Source organism: Anguilla rostrata, chromosome 18, assembly GCF_018555375.3.
Source record: "Anguilla rostrata isolate EN2019 chromosome 18, ASM1855537v3, whole genome shotgun sequence".
Taxonomy (NCBI): domain Eukaryota; kingdom Metazoa; phylum Chordata; class Actinopteri; order Anguilliformes; family Anguillidae; genus Anguilla; species Anguilla rostrata.
In genome coordinates, this window is record NC_057950.1 from 5,270,031 (window position 1) to 5,290,783 (window position 20,753).

General features: G+C 48.7%; 1 protein-coding gene across 2 annotated transcripts in view; it reads right to left on the reverse strand.

The window, feature by feature from the left end:
* Positions 1-3,019: 3,019 nt before the first annotated feature.
* The window catches only part of ppp2r5d (protein phosphatase 2, regulatory subunit B', delta), a 36,529-nt gene continuing 18,795 nt past the window's right edge, over positions 3,020-20,753 (reverse strand). For both annotated transcript variants that reach the window (XM_064317248.1, XM_064317249.1), the window contains 13 exons: positions 19,278-19,388; positions 18,528-18,620; positions 16,904-17,034; positions 16,019-16,078; positions 15,445-15,553; positions 14,327-14,380; positions 13,461-13,631; positions 11,538-11,665; positions 9,416-9,517; positions 8,498-8,570; positions 6,925-6,963; positions 5,997-6,113; positions 3,020-4,435 (listed from right to left, as the gene is read on the reverse strand). In XM_064317248.1, the coding sequence (XP_064173318.1) occupies positions 4,298-4,435; positions 5,997-6,113; positions 6,925-6,963; positions 8,498-8,570; positions 9,416-9,517; positions 11,538-11,665; positions 13,461-13,631; positions 14,327-14,380; positions 15,445-15,553; positions 16,019-16,078; positions 16,904-17,034; positions 18,528-18,620; positions 19,278-19,388 (1,326 nt within the window). In that variant the 3' untranslated portion in view covers positions 3,020-4,297. The remainder of the gene's footprint in view (positions 4,436-5,996; positions 6,114-6,924; positions 6,964-8,497; positions 8,571-9,415; positions 9,518-11,537; positions 11,666-13,460; positions 13,632-14,326; positions 14,381-15,444; positions 15,554-16,018; positions 16,079-16,903; positions 17,035-18,527; positions 18,621-19,277; positions 19,389-20,753) is intronic.

The following is a 20,753-nucleotide window of genomic DNA, read 5'->3' on the forward strand; positions in this document are numbered from 1 at the left end:
ATAGTCTTAGCAAAATTATAATTTAGCCATGAAAGTGCACAATTGAGTAACGTTATGAGAATATGCATATAGGATGCAAGAAATCCTGGGCACCTTTTTTAATATCAGTGGCAGTTCATTCAGATCATGGTCTTAGGCATGGTCTTCTCTTTTCTTTTTTTATTTTGTTCTGTACATACATGAACATCTGTACAAAATATGACATTTTCATACTATGTAATGCTCTACCTAATTTAAGTACAACATATGTACATATGACCTGGAAAGCAGCTTAACATTAGTGTCAGAAGTGGAGAGGAGGAAGAGGAGGATGGGGGGAGGAAGAGGACAAAACAGTTGGGGGGGAGGGGGGGTGCAGTGTGGAGAGACCCTTTGACTCAAGTTGTCCTCAACTTCACATTCCACTGTCGGACAAACGGAACCTTCCCTCGGCTCGCGGGCAAAGGGTCTACTGTGATGTCATCATTGTGCGCCAAATAGTGTTGCATGCTGGCCAGAATGATCTGACGCAGGAATGTCTAGGGGCCTGTCAGCTTTTCAGAGAGGGATGGTCAGGAATCTGTACTGGAAGGAATGCTTGAGCTAAAAAAAAAGGACTGCACCAGGATTGCTACTCTGGTTGTGGCAGATTTGATACAAAGATGGCTTAAATGCAAAATGTCTGAGAGAAGAAACGGATCTGGAAAGCTGAACGACTTGCATTACTGCACTACATAAAACAAACACATGGAAAAAAAGGAAACAGTTCTCTCTCTTTTTTTTGTTCTCTAAAGAATTCCCAGGTGGGTGGCCCCAATGGATTGCAACCCTGTTCTTGTACGATGTTGAGCAGCATGTGCATTGTGATCAAACAGTGCTCAGACCGGGAATGACAGATGCAACAAAACTGCATGAAACCCCACATGCCTCAGAACTGCACTTTGCACAAAGGACTGCTCGACGAGTCCCCTTTTAATTAAAGCCCCCTGGACAGACGTCCACGGCCTTTAGTTTGGTCGCGAGGGGACGGGGGGACGGGGGGGTCAGTTTGTCCGACAGCACCACCTTTGGAATGATCAGAAAGTGAAAGACGGGGTTTCAAGGAACGAGATCTTGCGACAATAACAAGGGACATCGTGCAGTAAAAAAAAAAACCAAAGAGGAGGGGGCTGGACGAAGTGACTGGCGTGGGGGGGGGGGGGGGGGGGAGGTTAGAGGGACCTAACGGGGGGGCAGGTGGGGACGACCCTAAGCAATATACATTTACAATATACAGTACACAAATATTTGCAACAGTAACTGCAGGCTCTCCTTTTCCAGTATAATTAGCCTGAATAGTAAGCAAGTATCATCTTTTTTATTCCTGTATATATTCCCAATAAGAGGACTGTGTAGTGCTTGTCCATACACCAAGTGCATCTTTTTTTTTTTTCTTCTCTCTCTTTATTTTTTTAAAAATATTGCTTAGGCGCTTTAAATAAATTGTAGATCACAATCTATGACAGAGACTAAATAAACCAAGCAAGGTGTTGGAGAGGAGAGGAGAGGAGGAGGAGGGAGGGGGTTGGGGGGCTGGGGTCACGTGTAGAGATTCCCTAAACGTTTTTTGACCTGCATTAACCCTATGCTTCCAGAATCGCCTCGCAGCCAAGGAGCAGATTTTTCAAAAATAAAACAAAAAAAAAGTTAAAAAAGGCAGCTACACAGCTCCTGAAAAGGGATTTTTAAAAAGCAGGCAGCTTTATCCATGGTTCTCCATGTGGAAATAACTCACACAGTAGAAATAATAAACAAAAATGTATCCTTTTCATGGTAAATTGCTGGTGTTAACAGATACTGTGGTTTAAAAATAAATGTTCCATCCTACCTGAGCCACAGTCCTGTCCCTGACTATGTCCAAACTGTGCTGCTCAAATGTGAAATGCGCACAACTCAAATCCCCAAAGTGAGTACAAGTCGGACCACTGGAAGTGAACAGGGGATCACTGGGCAACCCACACCAAACCCCAGCGGTGGAGGGAGAGTGCAGCCAATCTGGGCCTTCCTCTTTCATAGGCCTGGACTTCCTCTTAAGTTTCACCACAAAAGACTGTTCTATGAAAATGGCTGCTTTAAGCCATAATAGAACCTTGCTGCTTGGCCAACTGCACCAGCCCGCGATCACATCCAACGCGATTACCGAGTTCTTTGGTGAAGTGTAACGAGACTCAACAGAGGAGGGTTGTGAAAATGGACTTGCGCAGGTCAACAAATGCACTTCCTGCCGTTCCCTTTATCAACCACCGGGGGGCAGCACTGAATAGATTAAGGGGCACAAAACAAGTAACAACAGTGGCGAGCTGGCAGGCCTGAAGGCTCAGGAGACAAAAAGCCGGCTCGTCCGGTGAGAACGGTGGCTACCCCCCTTTTGCAGTGCACCGTAGTGCACAAGCACACCGTAGTGCACAAGCACACTATAGTGCACAAGCACACCGCAGTGCACAAGCACACCGTAGTGCACAAGCACACTATAGTGCACAAGCACACCGCAGTGCACAAGCACACTAATAGTGCACAAGCACACCGCAGTGCACAAGCACACTATAGTGCACAAGCACACCGCAGTGCACAACCACACTATAGTGCACAAGCACACCAGTCCAAGCACATGAGTGCCTAAGCCACCGCAGTCACAAGCACCGCGTGCCGAGACACGTGTGCTAACCACACTTATGACAAGCACCGAGTTGCACAACACACTGTTGACAAAAGGCACACCGTAGTGCACGAGGACACCGCAGTGCACAAGCACACTGTAGTGCACAAGCACACCGCAGCGCACAAGCACACCGCAGTGCACAAGCACACCGTAGTGCACAAGCACACTATAGTGCACAAGCACACCGCAGTGCACAAGCACACCGTAGTGCACGAGGACACCGTAGTGCACAAGCACACCGTAGTGCACAAGCACACTGTAGTGCAAAACCCGACACCTCCCAGAACAGTCACACTCATAAGAGCGTTCTGCAGCCCAGATAGTGCTCTTGAAGAAGCCATATTTTGTTTGTAACATTGTCTGGGTGTCACTAGAAGATGAGAGAGCTTTTAACAGGTGAGCTGTTCACTGAACATGCAGTGGGTACGAAGACTATGAACCAAGACAGTCTCTTGATTTTAAAAAAAGGCGGACAACACTGGACAAATACCAGTCTTGGCCAGTGTTGGAAAATCTCATAGACTGTCATGCTAGAGACCAAGCGATCAACTGGTGCTGACTGCCAACTGGTTTTTTATCGATACCAGTGATGTACGTGCAGACTGCAAATGAAGGTCTAACCACACAAACAACAGGCAATTTCAATTGCCTGTTGTTTGTGTGGGGGGGGGGGGGGGGGGTGTTGCCATGTTAAATAGAAATATTAATCAAAATATTTTTTAGAGGGTGACTTTTTGGAGCCGGGATTAGCAAATAAAACGCATAATTTATAGTGTACAAACTGCCTTTTTTAAGAAAAGCGAAAAAAGGACACAATGTACGATTAGGCCTAACATACAAAAGAACACCTTGACTGGCCATTCACTTCTGTGCAGAACTACGACACTACGACACCAAACTCCTCAGAAACGTTTCTGCGGCGACGCTCGCGTGGCGCTACGATGCTACAGCAAGGCGCTAGCGGTGCGCCGCGTTGGCTGGCCCCGGTCTTCACGAAGGCAACTCACAACAGAAAGTCCGCACTCTCTGCACAGCAGCCTGGCTGCATACAATCAAAACAGCAGACAGGCAGCGCCGCAGATCTGCGCAACTGAAGCAGCTAAGGCCTTCAAGTTACCTCCCGATGGACGGGCCAGTCTTCGGTCCGTGCGGTGCTAGCCGCTAGCCGCCAGCCTAGCCACGGCGACCCCTCCGACTACAGAACGACAAGCAGCGACGAGCAGGCGCCGATGGAAGGGGGGGGGGAAGGGAACACACAGGCAGAGAGAGGTAAAACAACTTCCATTAATGTGGCTGACTGAAGTTCCCGCAGTCCAGAGACTGAGCTGCACCTGCGATGTGATTGCATGAGCATGTGGATGTATGTGCGTGTGTGTGTGTGTGTGTGTGTGTGTGTGTGAGCGTGGGTATGTGTGTGTGTGTGTGCCTACGTGGTAGTGTCCCGGCTGATTTCAATAAATGGTAACGGTCTAATGCAGATTGGGCTCTCCGACAGGACGGGGGAGGTGAGGTTAGAGGTTGGGGGTTGGGCGAGGGGGGGGGGCGGGGGGGGTACAGCAGGCAACTTTAGGACGGAAAGAGGCGGGTGAGCTGGGCGCGGAGGGAGGCACTGCTCTCCGGTCAGAGGGCTTCCTGATTGGCCGTCAGATACTCCTCGGCCCGCTTGTGAGCCTCCAGGGCTTTTATAGTGTACACGTCCTGCGGCAGCTCCGACTTCTTCCTCATCAGCACCTTGTCCTTCTTCAGCTCCTTCATCCCCTGGGGACCGCCCACAGGAAGAGAGAGAGAGAGGCCAATCAGAATCCAGGCAATTCAACACACACCCACTCCCAAAACGGGGTGGAGTTCATGCACCACAGTCGATGGACTCGCTCCTGGGCCAACCGCAGCTCATTTGGGCTATGGAGCAAGGATCTGAGATAGGTCACATGACAGCACACAGCACCGACATCCTCTTTGAAGTCTGAGAAGGCTTTGGCTCCCATCCACTCACTCAAAATGAACTGCAGTTCACAGGAGCTGTCAACTTTCAACGACCATTACGCAAACGCCCCAAATTTACAACCGACACCGCAAATATAATTACTAACTTTGTTTCAGCAATAAATGTGATTTACATGGCATCTTTAAATTATCACAGCTGTGAGTAACACAAACATCGCGTTCAAATGTATTACGAAGAATCTCAAAGGTGCAGTTAAATCAACTTTTAATCATGCAGCCGTGCCTGAAGTTGGGAGTCTAAACTTAGGTGCAGCTTCTCTTCTCTCTCTCCATTCATTTTTCTCTCTCCTCTCTTCACTCCTCTCATCCCACTGGCCCCTTGTCCTACTGAGGCGAAAATGAAAGTCCTGACCAGCTCGTTTTCCAGGCAGGCGTATGTGGACTCTCTATTCTGTGACTCGTCTCCCTCTAATGTGCGTTCCTCCCCTGTGTAAATCCAGCTGGACGCCTGTCTCGCACACAGCTCTGAATACTGGGCTTTCTCCCCTGTGCTGGACGCCTGTCTCTCACAGCTCTGAATCCTGGGCTTTCTCCCCTGTGCTGGATGCCTCTCTCTCTCACAGCTCTGAATCCTGGGCTTTCTCCCCTGTGCTGGATGCCTGTCTCACACAGCTCTGAATCCTGGAGTTTCTCCCCTGTGCTGGATGCCTCTCTCTCACACAGCTCTGAATCCTGCAGTTTCTCCCCTGTGCTGGATGCCTGTCTCAACACAGCTCTGAATACTGGAGTTTCTCCCCTGTGTAAATCCGGCTGGATGCCTGTCTCTGATACAGCTCTGAATCCTGGAGTTTCTCCCCTGTGCTGGATGCCTGTCTCACACAGCTCTGAATCCTGGAGTTTCTCCCCTGTGCTGGATGCCTGTCTCACACAGCTCTGAATCCTGGAGTTTCTCCCCTGTGCTGGATGCCTGTCTCTCACACAGCTCTGAATCCTGGAGTTTCTCCCCTGTGCTGGATGTCTGTCTCTCACACAGCTGATTACTGGGGTTTCTCCCCTGTGCTGGATGCCTCTCTCTCACACAGCTCTGAATCCAGGGCTTTCTCCCCTGTGCTGGACGCCTCTCTCTCACACAGCTGATTACTGGGGTTTCTCCCCTGTGCTGGATGCCTCTCTCTCAAACAGCTCTGAATCCTGGGCTTTCTCCCCTGTGCTGGATGCCTCTCTCTCACACAGCTCTGAATCCTGGAGTTTCTCCCCTGTGCTGGATGCCTGTCTCTCACACAGCTCTGAATACTGGAGTTTCTCCCCTGTGTAAATCGGGCTTGGCTGGCTGGGTGTCTGTCGCTCTGAATACTTCCGGTGGGCGGGCGCTGACCTGGGTGGCTTCGGTCTCCACGGTCTTCTTCAGCAGCTGGATGTCTTCAGCGGTGGGCGTCTCCGTTTCCATGGAGTACAGGGGCATCCCCACCGAGCTCTCATTGTACATCATGAACTACAAACACACATACACGCACACACACGCACGGACACGCACGGACACATGCACACACACGCACGCGCGCACACACACACACACGCACGGACACACAGACACGCGCACACACACGCGCACACACACACACGCACGGACACACACACACATACACAAACAGACACACACACACACACACACACACGCACGCACACACACACACATACACAAACAGACACACACACACACACACACACACACATACACACATACCCAGAAACACAAAAGGGCAGATACTCAATGAGCCCCAGGGCTTTGCAATGCCAGCTAATAAACAGTGAATAAACCCTGGCCCTGCCCTGAAGATAAACATCAGCACTGCGGATTAAGCGGAGTCACGTGACCCAGCAGTCAGACGAACAATGAGAGCATTCTCTCACATCTCCGTGAGTCTGACATTCATGGAGAACGTTCAACGTGAAGTCAATCAACACTCAGTGTCAGGCTTAAAAAAAAAACAGGGCACTGAATGAATTGACCTTAATTTCTGGGCGGGAATCTTGGGGGGGGGGGGGGAAAAAACATGTTGAAACAACGACAGAACAGGATTGTTGAAAAAAATGAAGAACTACCAAGAAGCTATAACAAGAATAAGGTTGAGAAGGTTGTCAGAAAATGGGACTGCCGCCCTAGATCTGGTCTAAAACAAGAGGCAGTAAAATACCTGAAGTTCATGAATAATGCTCCAACGTCTCACTCATTTTGAAAGTGCCGCAGCACTTTTCAAAAACCAAGCAAATCTGTCAAACGATTCCATTACAACAGAACTGACCTCTTCCTGTGGGTGGAGGGGAGGGTGGACCTTGGTAATCTGCAGGGCAGACAGACAGAAAAGAGGTCATGTGACAAGGGACCCGCCACATCGCACTGAAACCGTTACTCTTAATTAGAACATCAGCCGCCTTAAACAAAATAAATATATAAATAAATCTTCCGTCTGAGCCAGAGGCGAGACACGAGAGATGAACTATGATAATTAAATCTGTCTGAAACACAAAGATCTGAGGGTAATTAATTTAAGCATGACTTTGTTTAAAAAAGAGATACCACCACATTCCCCCCCCCCACCACCCCACCCCAACAGCTCTGTTAGACAAGTCATTTCACACAAAGCCCCCCCCCCCCAGGTCTTCACGTGCCAAAGAATTCTGAAATCCCGGATGGTGTGTTTTCCACCTCTCCCGTTCCCTAGGAGACGAGTATTATGGGATATCACTGCTGTGACGAGGAGATAAGAGAGTGGACAGGGACAGATCTGTGTGTAACTGGCTAATGAATGGACAGCCTTCAGTAAGACGGGTAACAGCGTATCACAAGCAAGCTCTGTGCTTCACAGAATGAGATTTGCAAATATTAAAAATAACAGTTTTCATATTCAATGTTAAGAGAACATTACAGGTACTATGCTTCAGGAAAAATCTATGGCCAATTCACCATTTTTATATAATTAACTAGCTCACTGCCAATAATATTACGGATTATAAAGTTCAGACATAAATCCCTGACATAAATCCATATAAATCTTATCAATTAACATAAATTTTGAGCAAACGAAAGCGACAAGTGAAATTGTCTTCAACTGATCAACTGAGGACGACCCATATAAATCATATTTAGCAGGGAAAAATAGGATTACTACCATACTCACAGCCTCAGTTGAACTGAAAACACTAAATTCAGCCTGTGCACTACAGATTTATGGTGAATGCTGAATCACAAAACTGCAGCCAGTGTCAGCAGTGGACATTAAATATAAATCTGCAACTGCTGAATCGAGGCACAAAACACATTTTTAATTAATCTAAAACGGTTCTTGCAAATAGAGAAATTAATATGGCACGTGCCTTTTCATAATAAAACAAAAAAAAAGTTTATTAAAGGAAATAAATGTTGCATTTACCCCTGCATGCATGAGTATTTTAAATCATAGGATAGGCACTGCACTGTAGGGGTGATGATGCTCCTTTACAATATACACTATAATAGCAGCAAAGCTGTAAGAATGCGCGCATGGAAATGATTGGAGATGTCAGCAAGAACTGCGCAACGTACTAATACAGAACTGTATTATTCCACAACGCCCCTTTTTCGTTTTTTTAATCTTATATGGACTGTCTTACCCCACTGCTGCTCAGCCCCAAAAAGAACGAGCACGCTCACGGTCAATGAACACCCTGTCCCACGTTACCGAATCGGCATTTGCGTGTAAAAACAGCGGCTTTCTTTTAAAGCTGCGGCGGTGAGACACGGAGCAGAACATGGCCCCGGTCTCTGGGACGGCGTCAGAGCCGCCTGCCGTCGGGTGCTGGTCCAGCCGGGCGTGCCCCGGTGAGAACCTGGCTCACCTGAGGGTTCTGCTTGGCCAGCTCCTCGAGCTTGTGCCAGGTCTCCTCCCGCTCCTTCAGCTTGTACTTCTCTCTGCGGGCCAAACAGACAAGGCAAGGCAAGGCAAGGCGTCAGGACCGGCAGAGACGCGCACACGGCCGCCACCCACCACCGATGGCTTCTCTCACTCGCTCTCCCTCACCCGCTCTCTCTTTCTCTCTCCCTCACCCGCTCTCTCTCTCTTCTCGCTCTCCCTCACCCGCTCTCTCTCTCTCTCTCCCTCACCCGCTCTCTCTCTCTCCCTCCCTCACCCGCTCTCTCTCTCTCCCTCCCTCACCCCCTCTCTCTCTCTCTCTCCCTCACCCGCTCTCTCTCTCTCTCCCTCACCCGCTCTCTCTCTCTCTCCCTCACCCGCTCTCTCTCTCTCCTCCCCTCTCTCTCTCTCTCTCTCTCTCTCCCTCACCCGCTCTCTCTCTCTCTCTCTCCCTCACCCGCTCTCTTCTCCTCTCTCTCTCTCTCCTCCCGCCTCCTACGCTCTCCCTCCTCCCTCACCCTCCTTCTCTCCTCGCTCTCCCTCACCCGCTCCCTTGCTCTCTCTCTCTCTCCAAAAAAAAAACAAAACAAAAAAAAAAAACATAAATAATACAATTCTAAAATTCAGAAAACGTTTTTAAAATGCAGGCGTCGTACTGTTTGAGCGCTATGGGGTCACGGTGTTCCTCCCTGTTCCTTTGTGAAAGGGCGAAAGGCAGCGTTTGGTCTTATTCTGCCTTTGAAGGAGAGATCAACAACCCCCCCGCAGGTGCGTCCGAAAGCGAGGGAGAGATCGATCGCTCCCGCAGGTGCGTCCAAAAGGTTTCCCGGCCTCCCGCTGTCGGGCCCTTTTTGTTTTTGGGGGTGCGGTCGGAACACGGCGGTCTCCCGGGTAACGCACTCACTTCTGTTTCTCGGCCTTGTACTGCTGGGTGCAGTCGTCGAACAGCTTCTGGTTCATCTCCATGAAGAGCTTCAGCGCGTTGTAGATCAGCCCGTGTATTGTCCTGCCGTGGCAAGGGGAAGAGGGGAAACGTTGGCCCAACGTCGCATACACAACTCAAATAAAACATTCCAAAACCGGCCATTCATAACGACCACGGCTGCGGCCAGCCTGAAAGAAACGTAAACACGTTGAAACGTCGTATGCCCCAAAATGCTAATTCAGCGGCAAAGGTCAGGAAAGGCAATACTTGAATGCCTGCTAAATATTGACAACTGCATAATTACCCCCCCCCCCTCCCGTTACAGATTGTGCTGCCATCTCAGCGTTTGCTTGCCGTCACCACAAGGCCAGCGCAATAAAAGCTGCGCTGGAGACCGCAGCCGAAGCGATTAGCGCGCCGCTGTGACGCGCTCGTCTCGAGTTAGCTCCGCTTTCCGCTGCGGACGCCAGCCAGTGGCTGAGCGCTTCATACCGTTCGCACGGTCCTTCAGACACACGACACACCGTAAACAGTACATTAATCTGATTGTCTGTGGCCCAACTCGGCATTATGAAAGTGTTGCTTAATGAAGATAAATCAACGGCCTGTGGGATACAAACAGACCAAAGCGCAGATGCATAATTATTTTTAAATACACAAAAAACAGGTACATTTAAATAGGTTAACAGAAAGTTTTTTTTGGGGGGGGGGGGGGATATGCTAATTAAAGGCTCTGCATATAGCATATACAACATACCAGACATTAACAGGTCAAATACGTATATTTTTAAAATTCAAATACTTTTCTGTGCTCTATTGATCTTGCCTGGTGTAATTGAGCCTGCCAATATGACAAGAAGGTGGGGTTTGCACTTTTTGAGAGTATTTCATTGGTTCCAATACACCAGACAAGATCAGTAAAGTGTAGAGAAAGTATTTGAATCCAAAACAAATACGTATTTGACCCAGGTCTGCAACATACATCGCATGCAAATCCTAACGCAGATGGTGTGGCACTCTGTCTCTAATTAGCTTATTATCTCATTATCCCCCATTATTCAGTGTCAAGGCAGCGTTGTGAGGTTCAGTAAGATTAGGAGACGTGTGAACCCAACATTCTCCACCACAGACCAAGCGAAGGCTGCAGGTTCGTTTCCGACTCGTCACCATCTCGCTCAAAACTCAGAAGGTCGCCGTTTCTGGACGGATGCCGTCCAGCACTGTTGGGTCAAGCTTTCTGTCGGTTCGAAAAGTTCTGCGGCAGGGTCAGCAAAACCATCGCCACCGCAATCGATTATTCTAACGGGCCTTCAGCTAGCATTAGCACGACAGAGGCTGCACAAGACAGGTGCTTCAGCAACTGGCAGCCCTGCAAGGCAGCTTCCTTTGAACTCCGACCACATACGTTTAACCTCAGACTTGTTGTTTTTGACATTCTTTTCTTACTGCTCCACAAATGACAAGCTTCCCACCATTTTATGAAAGAGCAGTCCTAATTGGCCACCTTTTACTTTCCGTGACACATCAGGCATTGAGCTACAGCACAACCACGAGATTCCAAAGCAGAATCCTGAATTCAGTGCAACCCAAGTCGAAACCAAGGAAGCAGCATTTTCCAAAGCAATACTATAGCTACTACTTCTACTGCTACTATTACTACTTCTACTGCTACTGCTGCTACTACTACTATTACTAATTCTACTGCTACTGCTACTACTGCTGCTACTGCTACTATTACTGCTTCTACTGATACTATTACTGCTGCCGCTGCTGCTACTGCTACTATTACTACTTCTACTGCTACTGCTGCTACTGCTACTATTACTAATTCTACTGCTACTGCTGCTACTACTGTTACTATTACTACTTCTACTGCTGCTGCTGCTGATGCTGTTGCTACTGCTACTGCTACTATTACTGCTGCCGCTACTGCTGCTTCTGTTGCTGCTGCTACTACTGCTGCTGCCACTATTACTGCTGCTGCTGCACAGTGCATACTGAAGTGCTGTACCTTGAGGCTACATAACTGAAACAATGCTGGCTACAGTCGCGAGAGAGACCGTCACGCACGTCACAAACACCGCGCGGCGACGTCACGTACTTGTTCCAGTGGCTCTTGGAGTTCTTGTAGAGGGCGGGGAACATGATGGGCAGGATGCGGGCGGCGTTGTCGCTGATCAGGCTCATGATGTACTCGTTGTTCCAGTAGTACAGCGCCCTCTCGGCCACCTGAAGCACACACAGACCCCACACAGGCCTTTACAGTCTTACAGCCTCCCACATGGAAATGCAGTGTACAGTGCAAAACACTGTCAATATTTCATCATTTTTCAAAATATAATAAAATTTATATATATTTCACAACAGTGTGTATCAGACCTGGGTCAAATACGTATTTGTTTTGGATTCAAATACTTTTCTACGCTTTACTGATCTTGTCTGGTGTTTTTGAACCAATGAAATACTCTCAAAAAGTGTAATCCCCGCCTTCTGGTCATATTGGCAGGCTCAATTACACCAGGCAACATCAATTGAGCACAGAAAAGTATTTGAATCCAAAACATACACATATTTGACCAAGGTCTGGTGTGTATGTATGAATGTGTATACTGTATATCTGCATAATTCTGCATTCTGAAGTGCTGCAAAACATTTTATTTCAGTATTTTTCCCCAGTGTATTTAATCTCCCCTAACAGTGGGTCCAGTAGATGCACTGATGAAACTGCAAACACCGCTAAAATAGCCAGCCAGCTCTCAGGAAGGGGACCGACCTCACAGGTGGACAGGATCCAGTTACCGATTAATCACACTCAATAATTACAACAAACAGACAAGTATAGCTTACACTGAACTACAACGCCTTACAGCAACACAGGGACTTAAACATCATGGCTTAACCACAAGCAAGGTCTTCTCATTTATGCAAATTGTCAGGAAAAAAAAAAAAAAAAAAGAGCAAAAAAAAAAAAACAAAACAAAGAGAGGGCAGGTCCCTCATCGAGCATCGAGCCGCACGAGCCCTGTTTTGGTTGGCCAGCACAGGGAGGGCAAAGCCAGCACAGCCATATGCTCACAGCGAGGTCCCCGTTAGCCACAGCACTCATCCACGGGAACGAAGTTAGGCAAACACCGCCTGCGGCTAAAACCACAGAGGAAATCCTATTGGCTCGTCGGCTGCGTTTCCGTAATTTCGGCCAATGCCAGGCGAGCTGGCTCGGCACGGCCACTTTCAGACCTTCAGTCAGGCCTCCTCAGCGCCCCGATCCCACGCCATTGGCCCTTTCCATCCCCTCAGTAATCATCAAGCCAATCAGGGTAAGGGGGCGTCGTCACAGTCACGGACAGGGTGGTTATAGTTAGCATGCTATCAAAATATGCCAAGTTAGTGACAAATTTTCAATGGTAGTATTATGTTAGCGTCAAGGCTGCATCATATGGGAGGGATAAGTGATGTTGGAACTTCTGACGCCTGACTAACAGAAGATCATCAGGCTTCCACAGAGGCTTTAGGCTAGAGGCTGGAGGTTTTATGGCAGTTGGTTTGAGGCTGGAGGCTCTATGGCTGTTGGCTTTAGGCTAGAGGCTTTATGGCAGTTGGCAGGAGGCTGGATGCTTTATGGCAGTTGGCTAGAGGCTTTATGGCAGTTGGGTTGAGGCTGGAGGCTCTATGGCAGTTGGCTTGAGGCTTTATGGCAGTTGGCTTGAGGCTGGAGGCTTTACGGAAGTTGGCTAGAGGCTGGAGGCTTTATGTCTGCTCTATGGCTGTTGGGTTGAGGCTGGAGGCTTCATGGCAGTTGGCTAGAGGCTGGAGGCTTTATGTCTGCTCTATGGCAGTTGGGTTGAGGCTGGAGGCTTCATGGCAGTTGGCTAGAGGCTGGAGGCTTTATGTCTGCTCTATGGCAGTTGGCTAGAGGCTGGAGGCTTCATGGCAGTTGGCTTGAGGCTCTAGGCCCTATGGCCGGCCCGGCTGTGGAAAGTAAAGCTAGCGAAGGGCGTTGGGCTCGCGGGGCGGGGCGGCGCACCTGAAAGTGCGGGCTGGACACACACTTGGCCAGCTGCCGGAAGAGTGGCTCCATGACCTTGGCGAACTCGGACGGCTCGATGACGTCCAGGATCTCCTCCAGCTCGTTCAGGAACATCACCTCTTTGGGGCTGTGTGTCTTGGGCCAGAACTTCAACAGGCTCATGATCACCTGAGGCAGGTAGGGAGAGAGGGGGGGTAAGTTAGGCGAAGGATGGGGGGCGGGGGGGAAGAAATGGCAGCCATTTGGCCTAAACAAGATTATGCATGCTGGGGACATTTTATTATTGCAGTAACAAGAGTTATCACAAGACCGCAAGTGTGACATGCAATATAACGGGCGTGGGTGTGTAGTAGTTCACACTACCTTTTTTAACTTTTAAAACACCTACTAAATTGCATTAAATACCATCTCATAATGACACTTCTTTCCCCCTAGACGTCATGATTTCCAAATATAAGCCATGGGTTTCAAATACCGCCAGGTACAGGCTTTCCAAGACACCTAAACCTCACACATTTACATTAGGCACCCTTCGTTAGATTCCCCCCCCCCCCCCCACCTCCCTCCCTCCCTCCCCCTCCCCCCCTCTGTGAGTCAGCTTTGGCATTTTAAACGCATCTCTGCACAAGCAACACAGCGACGGTCTCCAGGTTTTTAATTAGAGCCTGGATCTACGTCGTATCCCAGGCAACGTGCGGGAATCGTTAAGGACGGGGAGAGTTTTCCTTTCCTGCGAAACTGCCGGGTAATCTCCCCCTAGCGTGCCGAGGGCTAAACGCTTCAGCGAGACTGTTAGCGCCATTACCGCCATTTTATCCCCCCCCGCCACGCCCCTGCCCCCCTCCCTCCCGGCTCCTACTTACAGGTTCGGTTAGACTGCTGTCTTTTTCCAAGAACTGCACCACACAGTAGGCCAGCTGAGGAAGGAAGGAAGAGAAGAGAAAAAATAAATAAATAATTATACTAATAATAATAATAATAATAATAATAATAATAATAATAATAATAAATAGATTTTCAAAGATCACAGAGAACGGCGAGGTTTCCAGCTTAAAGGGGAATTACACTTTAAAACACATATGGGCTTATTTTATTTACAATCTTCTTCTAATGAATGTGTCGACCTTCATTTTTCGATTAGTTATTTCGTTTTGTTAATATTTTACGATGTTCTGTTGCTTACCTTTACAAATTCAGGAAGCAGACCTAGGCCACATATCATTGCGCGACATCAACGCTATGCTTTTCATCGAAGAAGAAGAAAAAACCGGAAACCGTACTACTATGTGGACTTGCACTGAAAAAAAAGGTCCTTGTTTCTAACGTCGTTAGACATTTAAAACGAAATAACTAATCGAAAAATGAAGGTCGACACATTCATTATAAGGACAATATAAACAAAATAAGCCCATATGTGGTTGAAAGTGCAATTCCCCTTTATTGCCACACGGTGCAGTCGCGGCGCTCCGGCGTTTAGCGGTGGAGCTAGCGGAGCTTTTAAACGAGCGGGCGGAGCCTTTATTTAACGAGCGGGCGGAGCCTTTACTTAACAAGCGGGCGGAGCCTTTACTTAACGAGTGGGCGGAGCCTTTACTTAACGAGCGGGCGGAGCTTTTACTTAACGAGCGGGCGGAGCCTTTACTTAACGAGCGGGCGGAGCCTTTACTTAACGAGCGGGGCGGAGCCTTTACTTAACGAGCGGGCGGAGCCTTTACTTAACGAGCGGGGGCGGAGCTTTTACTTAACGAGCGGGCGGAGCCTTTACTTAACGAGCGGGGGCGGAGCCTTTACTTAACGAGCGGGCGGAGCCTTTACTTAACGAGCGGGCGGAGCCTTTACTTAACGAGCGGGCGGAGCTTTTACTTAACGAGCGGGCGGAGCTTTTACTTAACGAGCGGGCGGAGCTTTTACTTAACGAGCGGGCGGAGCTTATACTTAACGAGCGGGCGGAGCCTTTACTTAACGAGCGGGCGGGCGCTACCTGCGGGTGGTACACGCTCAGAGACTTCACTTTGTGCAGAGGGAGCAGCACTCTGATCAGGAACATCTTATGCTCTTCCTTCAGAGGCAGCGCGAACCCGTTGATTATGCTGGAGAGAGGGAGAGAGAGGGAGGGAGGGAGAGAGAGAGAGAGAGAGAGAGAGAGAGAGAGAGAGAGAGAGAGAGAGAGAGAGAGAGAACAGAGCAGGCTTCAGTTTGCAAGCAATTAAAAATCTATTATTCCTGACTGGACCTTCATTTATCAGTTAGTTACTCATAATGTATTTTGTTAGGGACGTGACAAAAGGCACTGCTATAATGTTTAAAAAATGAACCACCAGATGCACTACATTGAAGTGATTATCCTTCAAGCTATGTTTTGAGTATTGTGGTGAAATTATGTGGACTACTGCATCTGTTAATATCGGTGTGGCGAATTCCAAAGTTTAACGGATTTTGTTGAAATTCCATATGTGTTCGACAACTACTTTCATTTTTCTTTATCTTTTTAAATTAAAGCTCCAAAAACTACCGTTCATGACACCACCCGTAAGTAAGGAGATCGGGGTACCCACCTTCCTAAGATTTCTAAAAGCTCTGCGATTCCATTATGATGCTCCGTTTCATATATAAACCTGCAACAGAAAAACAGTTTTTTTTTTTCCGTCATTGCCAATACGAAGAATAAAGGAAGGCATCACAGAATTAATTCAGCAAAATGCACTCCCCACTTTTCTTAGTTTTGGAAAGCACGGCCGTAATTGTAGGCCCGTTCCATCACTGTGACATTCCACCCGTCGGTTTAGGAGGGTGCACGCCACTCGTCCTCACACCTGTTCCCTCTCCACCCACTCAGCAGCTGACAAGGGCCGATCGCAGCGTCCCGATTGGCTTGGGAGAACCGCTCGGGGGGGAAAGGAGCTCCTGGCCAATCAGACGCCCACGTGCCCGCTCGCTGAATCGCTAGCGGCACTTGGCGGTCCTCCTCCGACCCCGCCCTGCGCAAGCTTCAACCGCAGTGCTACCCTGCGCTACGAAATAAAGAGGGAGCTGATGTCATGGGTTTCAGGGAACGAGCCCGCCGCCGCCTGCACTCAGTCGAATCAATACCGGAGGAAGCAGAGCACAGCGATAAGTACGGCTTGTGAATATGATAGGGGCAATCCAAATCTGTATCAACGAAAAGGAAAAAGCATAAAAATGCTGCTTAAAATACTAGTCCTTCGCTTCCCAGCAATTAGTTCTCCAGGCAGTGTGATTATGGACGGACTGGTGAGATGTTCCCGTGTCACATGGGGGGGGGATCAACGCTGCACACAGGCTTCACTGCCCTGCAGTTAGTTCTCCAGCAGGCAGTGTGATTACAGATGGACTGATCAGATGTTCCCGTGTCACATGGGGAAGGAGGGAAATGCTGCACACCGGCTTCACTGTGCTGGGGGAGGGAGGGGGGGGCTCACCTGTAAAATATGTTGTTGATCTGTCGCCTGATGTAGGCTCGCAGGCCCAGGAACTTGCCGTAGATGCGGTGCAGGATTGTCTTCAGGAAGTCCCTCTCCCTGGGGTCCTCGCTGTCAAACAGCTCCAGGAGCTGCAGGGGGGGCCGGGAGGAAGACACCAACCGTTACACACCGCGGAGCTGCGTAATCTGGCAACCCACTGAAGTCAAAAGAGGACATGAGCTGTGTAATCTGGCAACCTGCTGAAGTCAAAAGAGGACATGAGCTGCGTAATCTGGCAACCTGCCGAAGTCAAAAGAGGACATGAGCTGCGTAATCTGGCAACCCGCTGAAGTCAAAAGAGGACATGAGCTGCGTAATCTGGCAACCTGCTGAAGTCAAAAGAGGGCGTGAGCCACCTCCTTCCCTTCACTAAAACCAGATTCCCCAGACCAGGGGTGTCCAATCTTATCCGAAAAAAGGGCCGGTGTGGGTGCAGCTTTTTTGTTCTTGCCGAGCACTATGACACCTGATTCTACTCATCAGGGTCTTGACTGAAGACCATGGTTAGTTAATTAAATTAATCAGGTGTCGTAATGCTGGGCTGAAACAAACACCTGCACCCACATCGGCCCTTTTCGGATAAGACTGGACACCCCTGCCCCATCCGCGTGCGATTAACTGTGTCCCAACCTTCTGACTCACAATCATATTCAGTTAATAACACAGCCCAAGCTGAAACTGCTCGCTGTAGCGCAGGCCTTGGGCCTGTGGTCGGAAGCAGCTCGCGCTCGCTGCGCCACGGCAGCTAAATCTGGCAACCCAACCGCTCTTTTATTATTCGTAACCGGATCCCCCCCACTCGACGGCACAAACGCGCAGTTCCACAGGCAGGTTCACTTCGCCCACGGGGGGCTCCAGGAGCCTGCTAAAGAAACTACGGCACCATGCGAATCAATGAATGGGGCTCATTTGGACAATGCGGGCCCGTAAGATTGGGGGGGGGAGGCCACGGGCACGGCAATGCTCCTCGTGAGGCTGTGGTGTGGGGAACATGCCGGAAAGATGGCGGCGGCGGCAGCAGCAGCTGTGGCGGGGGGGGGGGGGGGCTAACCGTCACACCGCTCTTAATATTCATGCATTCGACCGAGGTGCGAGCTTGTCTCCGATCATGCATAACAATCCAGGCTAATTCCCCTGCCCGGGATGAGCTCTCATTTGCAGACCGGGAGCGTGTGAGAGAAAGAGAGAGAGAGAGAGAGAGTGTGAGAGAGAGAGAGAGAGAGAGAGAGAGAGAGAGAGAGAGAGAGAATGAGAGAGAGAGAGAGAGAGAGAGGGGGAGTGTGAGAGAGAGAGTGAATGAGAAAGAGAGAGAGTGAGAGGGAGGAAGAGAGCGGGAGTGAGGAAGGGAGGGAGGGATAAAGAGAGAGAGGGGGAGAGGGAGTGAGAGAGTGGGAGTGAGAGAGAGAGAGAGAGAGAGAGTGTGAATGAGTGAGAGAGAGTGAGAGAGAGAAAGAAAATGCTCCACACACTTATCGGCCTCTGTCTAAACAGCATGTACACATGCAGTCTAGGGACCGGCAGATCCCTGGCACTAGGCACACAGATAAACCCAGATAAAGGGTAAAGAAGGCGAGGTACTCACGGATAATACAAACTTTTGGTCGATGTATTTTTTGGCGACGTTGGGCTGGAAATCGGGCGACTCCAGGAATCGCAGGAAGAACTCGTACACCAGCTGCGAAGGAAACGGCGGACGCAGTCACAGTTGGAGTCAATGCCAGCAGGGCTGCCATTTTAGGCACGAGCAAAAATGAGGTTGTAAACAACGCTATAAATTCTATCAAGGCTCCACAACAGCATTTGTTTATGGTTCCCTCAATCAAAACCTTTTCTGTTTCATAGCAACTGGTAGAAACATAGTGGCTGGTGCTGGAAACAATTGGGTAAAACTGGGTGTCTAATCCTTTTTGTTTCAAGGTTTTTCCAACAATAGTACTAGTTCAACACGCATAATGTATGTATGTGTATGTATATATATATATATATATAGAAATACACTACATGACCAAAATATGTGGAAACCTGACATCCAACATTGCATCCAAAATTATGGACTATAATATGGAGTTGGTCCACCCTTTGCTGCTATAACAACCTCCACTCTTCTGGGAAGGCTTAATACTAGATGTTGGAGCATTGTTGCAGGAATTTGCTTCCATTCAGCCAGAAGAGCATTAGAGAGTTTGGGGGGGGGGCTGATTGGGCGATTAGACCATGAAAAACAGCCCCAGACCAAAAGGGTGTCCAGATACTTTTGGTCATACAGTGCGTATGTATGTACACATATGTAAATAATGGTGATTTGGGGAATGTGTGGGGCGGGAGTGTGCACCTGCAGGTGCGGCCAGGCCGCTTCTAGGGTGGGCTCGTCCTCTTCGGGGTCAAACTCCGCCCCCGTCGGGTTCGAGGATGGCGGCAGGGTCCTGAAGAGATTCACTGAAAACTGAACAGACCAGCGCCCGTCACCTCCTCCGCTTGTAACCACAGCCTCTCCTGCCCCAGCAGGCAAGACAAACACACACAGAGAGGACTGGGGTGTTTATGATGGGGGGGGGGGGGGCTGAGGACAGGAAATTGAGTAGGAGACAACGCAAACACACAACCTGTCACTCCGTATGGTTCGCCGGTATAACATAATTATTTTCTCATATTTTCAGATATAAACCAGGCGTGCCATTGTCAGGTCGAATCTGTTAGTTTTTTCATCATAGGCGGACACTGACGTAGTCAGGTCAGGAGAAATAGCGATTGCCAGCAGTGACTGTCATTATTCACTGAGCAAAGCTTTTCTGCATTTTTCACGTCTCTATTCCGTGTGAATATTTCATGAATTCATCCATTATGAAATCATTTGAAGCATAACCTTACATTACTGATACAGAAACGCTCACCTAAATTCTGCACGCTCCTCAAAATTGTTTGCTTGACAAAAAAAATATAGCTCCAACAGAAGCGTCTCCGCTTTACTTTGATAAAATCCCTGTCGCCTATCCCCAGCGCACTTGGGAATACCTTCAGGCTAGCTACCGTGTTGCTAACGCAGTTGAGTTGAAGATGCCACATTCAAGTCAAAGCTACAAGCAACAAGACACCGAGACTGCACTAATCGTCAGTGACATCCATTAAATACAAGAAAGCACACCAAAATAATAAAAATTAAAAAAATTAAAAAGTGAAGCTGGCAAAGCAGGCTTTTTTGTTCGCCTTGCCACCAAGCTGGAAGACATTAACGCTATCAGTCGACTGGTGAATCACTGAGGAACGACAGTGTACGTGTGAGTCAAAGAGAGATGCACAGCACAGATGGAGCGGGTCGAAGATATCACAGCATCTATTTACCGACTGGCAGCTATATCATTATAATGTAGTACCAATTAAAAGTGGAATTAGAAATGGTTTACCCTTTCACAGCAGCTCCTTGTATTCCACGATGTTTTAGCCAATTCTGACTACAGATAGCTTCAAAAACAGTCGGATGTTAGTCATATTTGGAAAAATTTCCGAAGACGTAGTTTCTAGCCTAGTGGCCACGGAACAGGGAAGATGGAATACGCAAAATCAACCATAAAGAGTCCAGTAAAAGGAGATACCTACTGTAAACTAACATTAATTTCTAATTAGCAAGCAAACAGCCATGGTTACCATGCCAGCTAATGTTAGAACGATAATGTTAGCTGAAGAAAATATGGATTTTTTAATGTATTCACACAGGTCTGAAAGCTTTAAAATACAGGCAGCTGTCCCACGCAAACCCCGTGAGGTGATCCCCTAAAGGTGATCAAAGGACAGGCCTCGTTCTGCAGCCAGC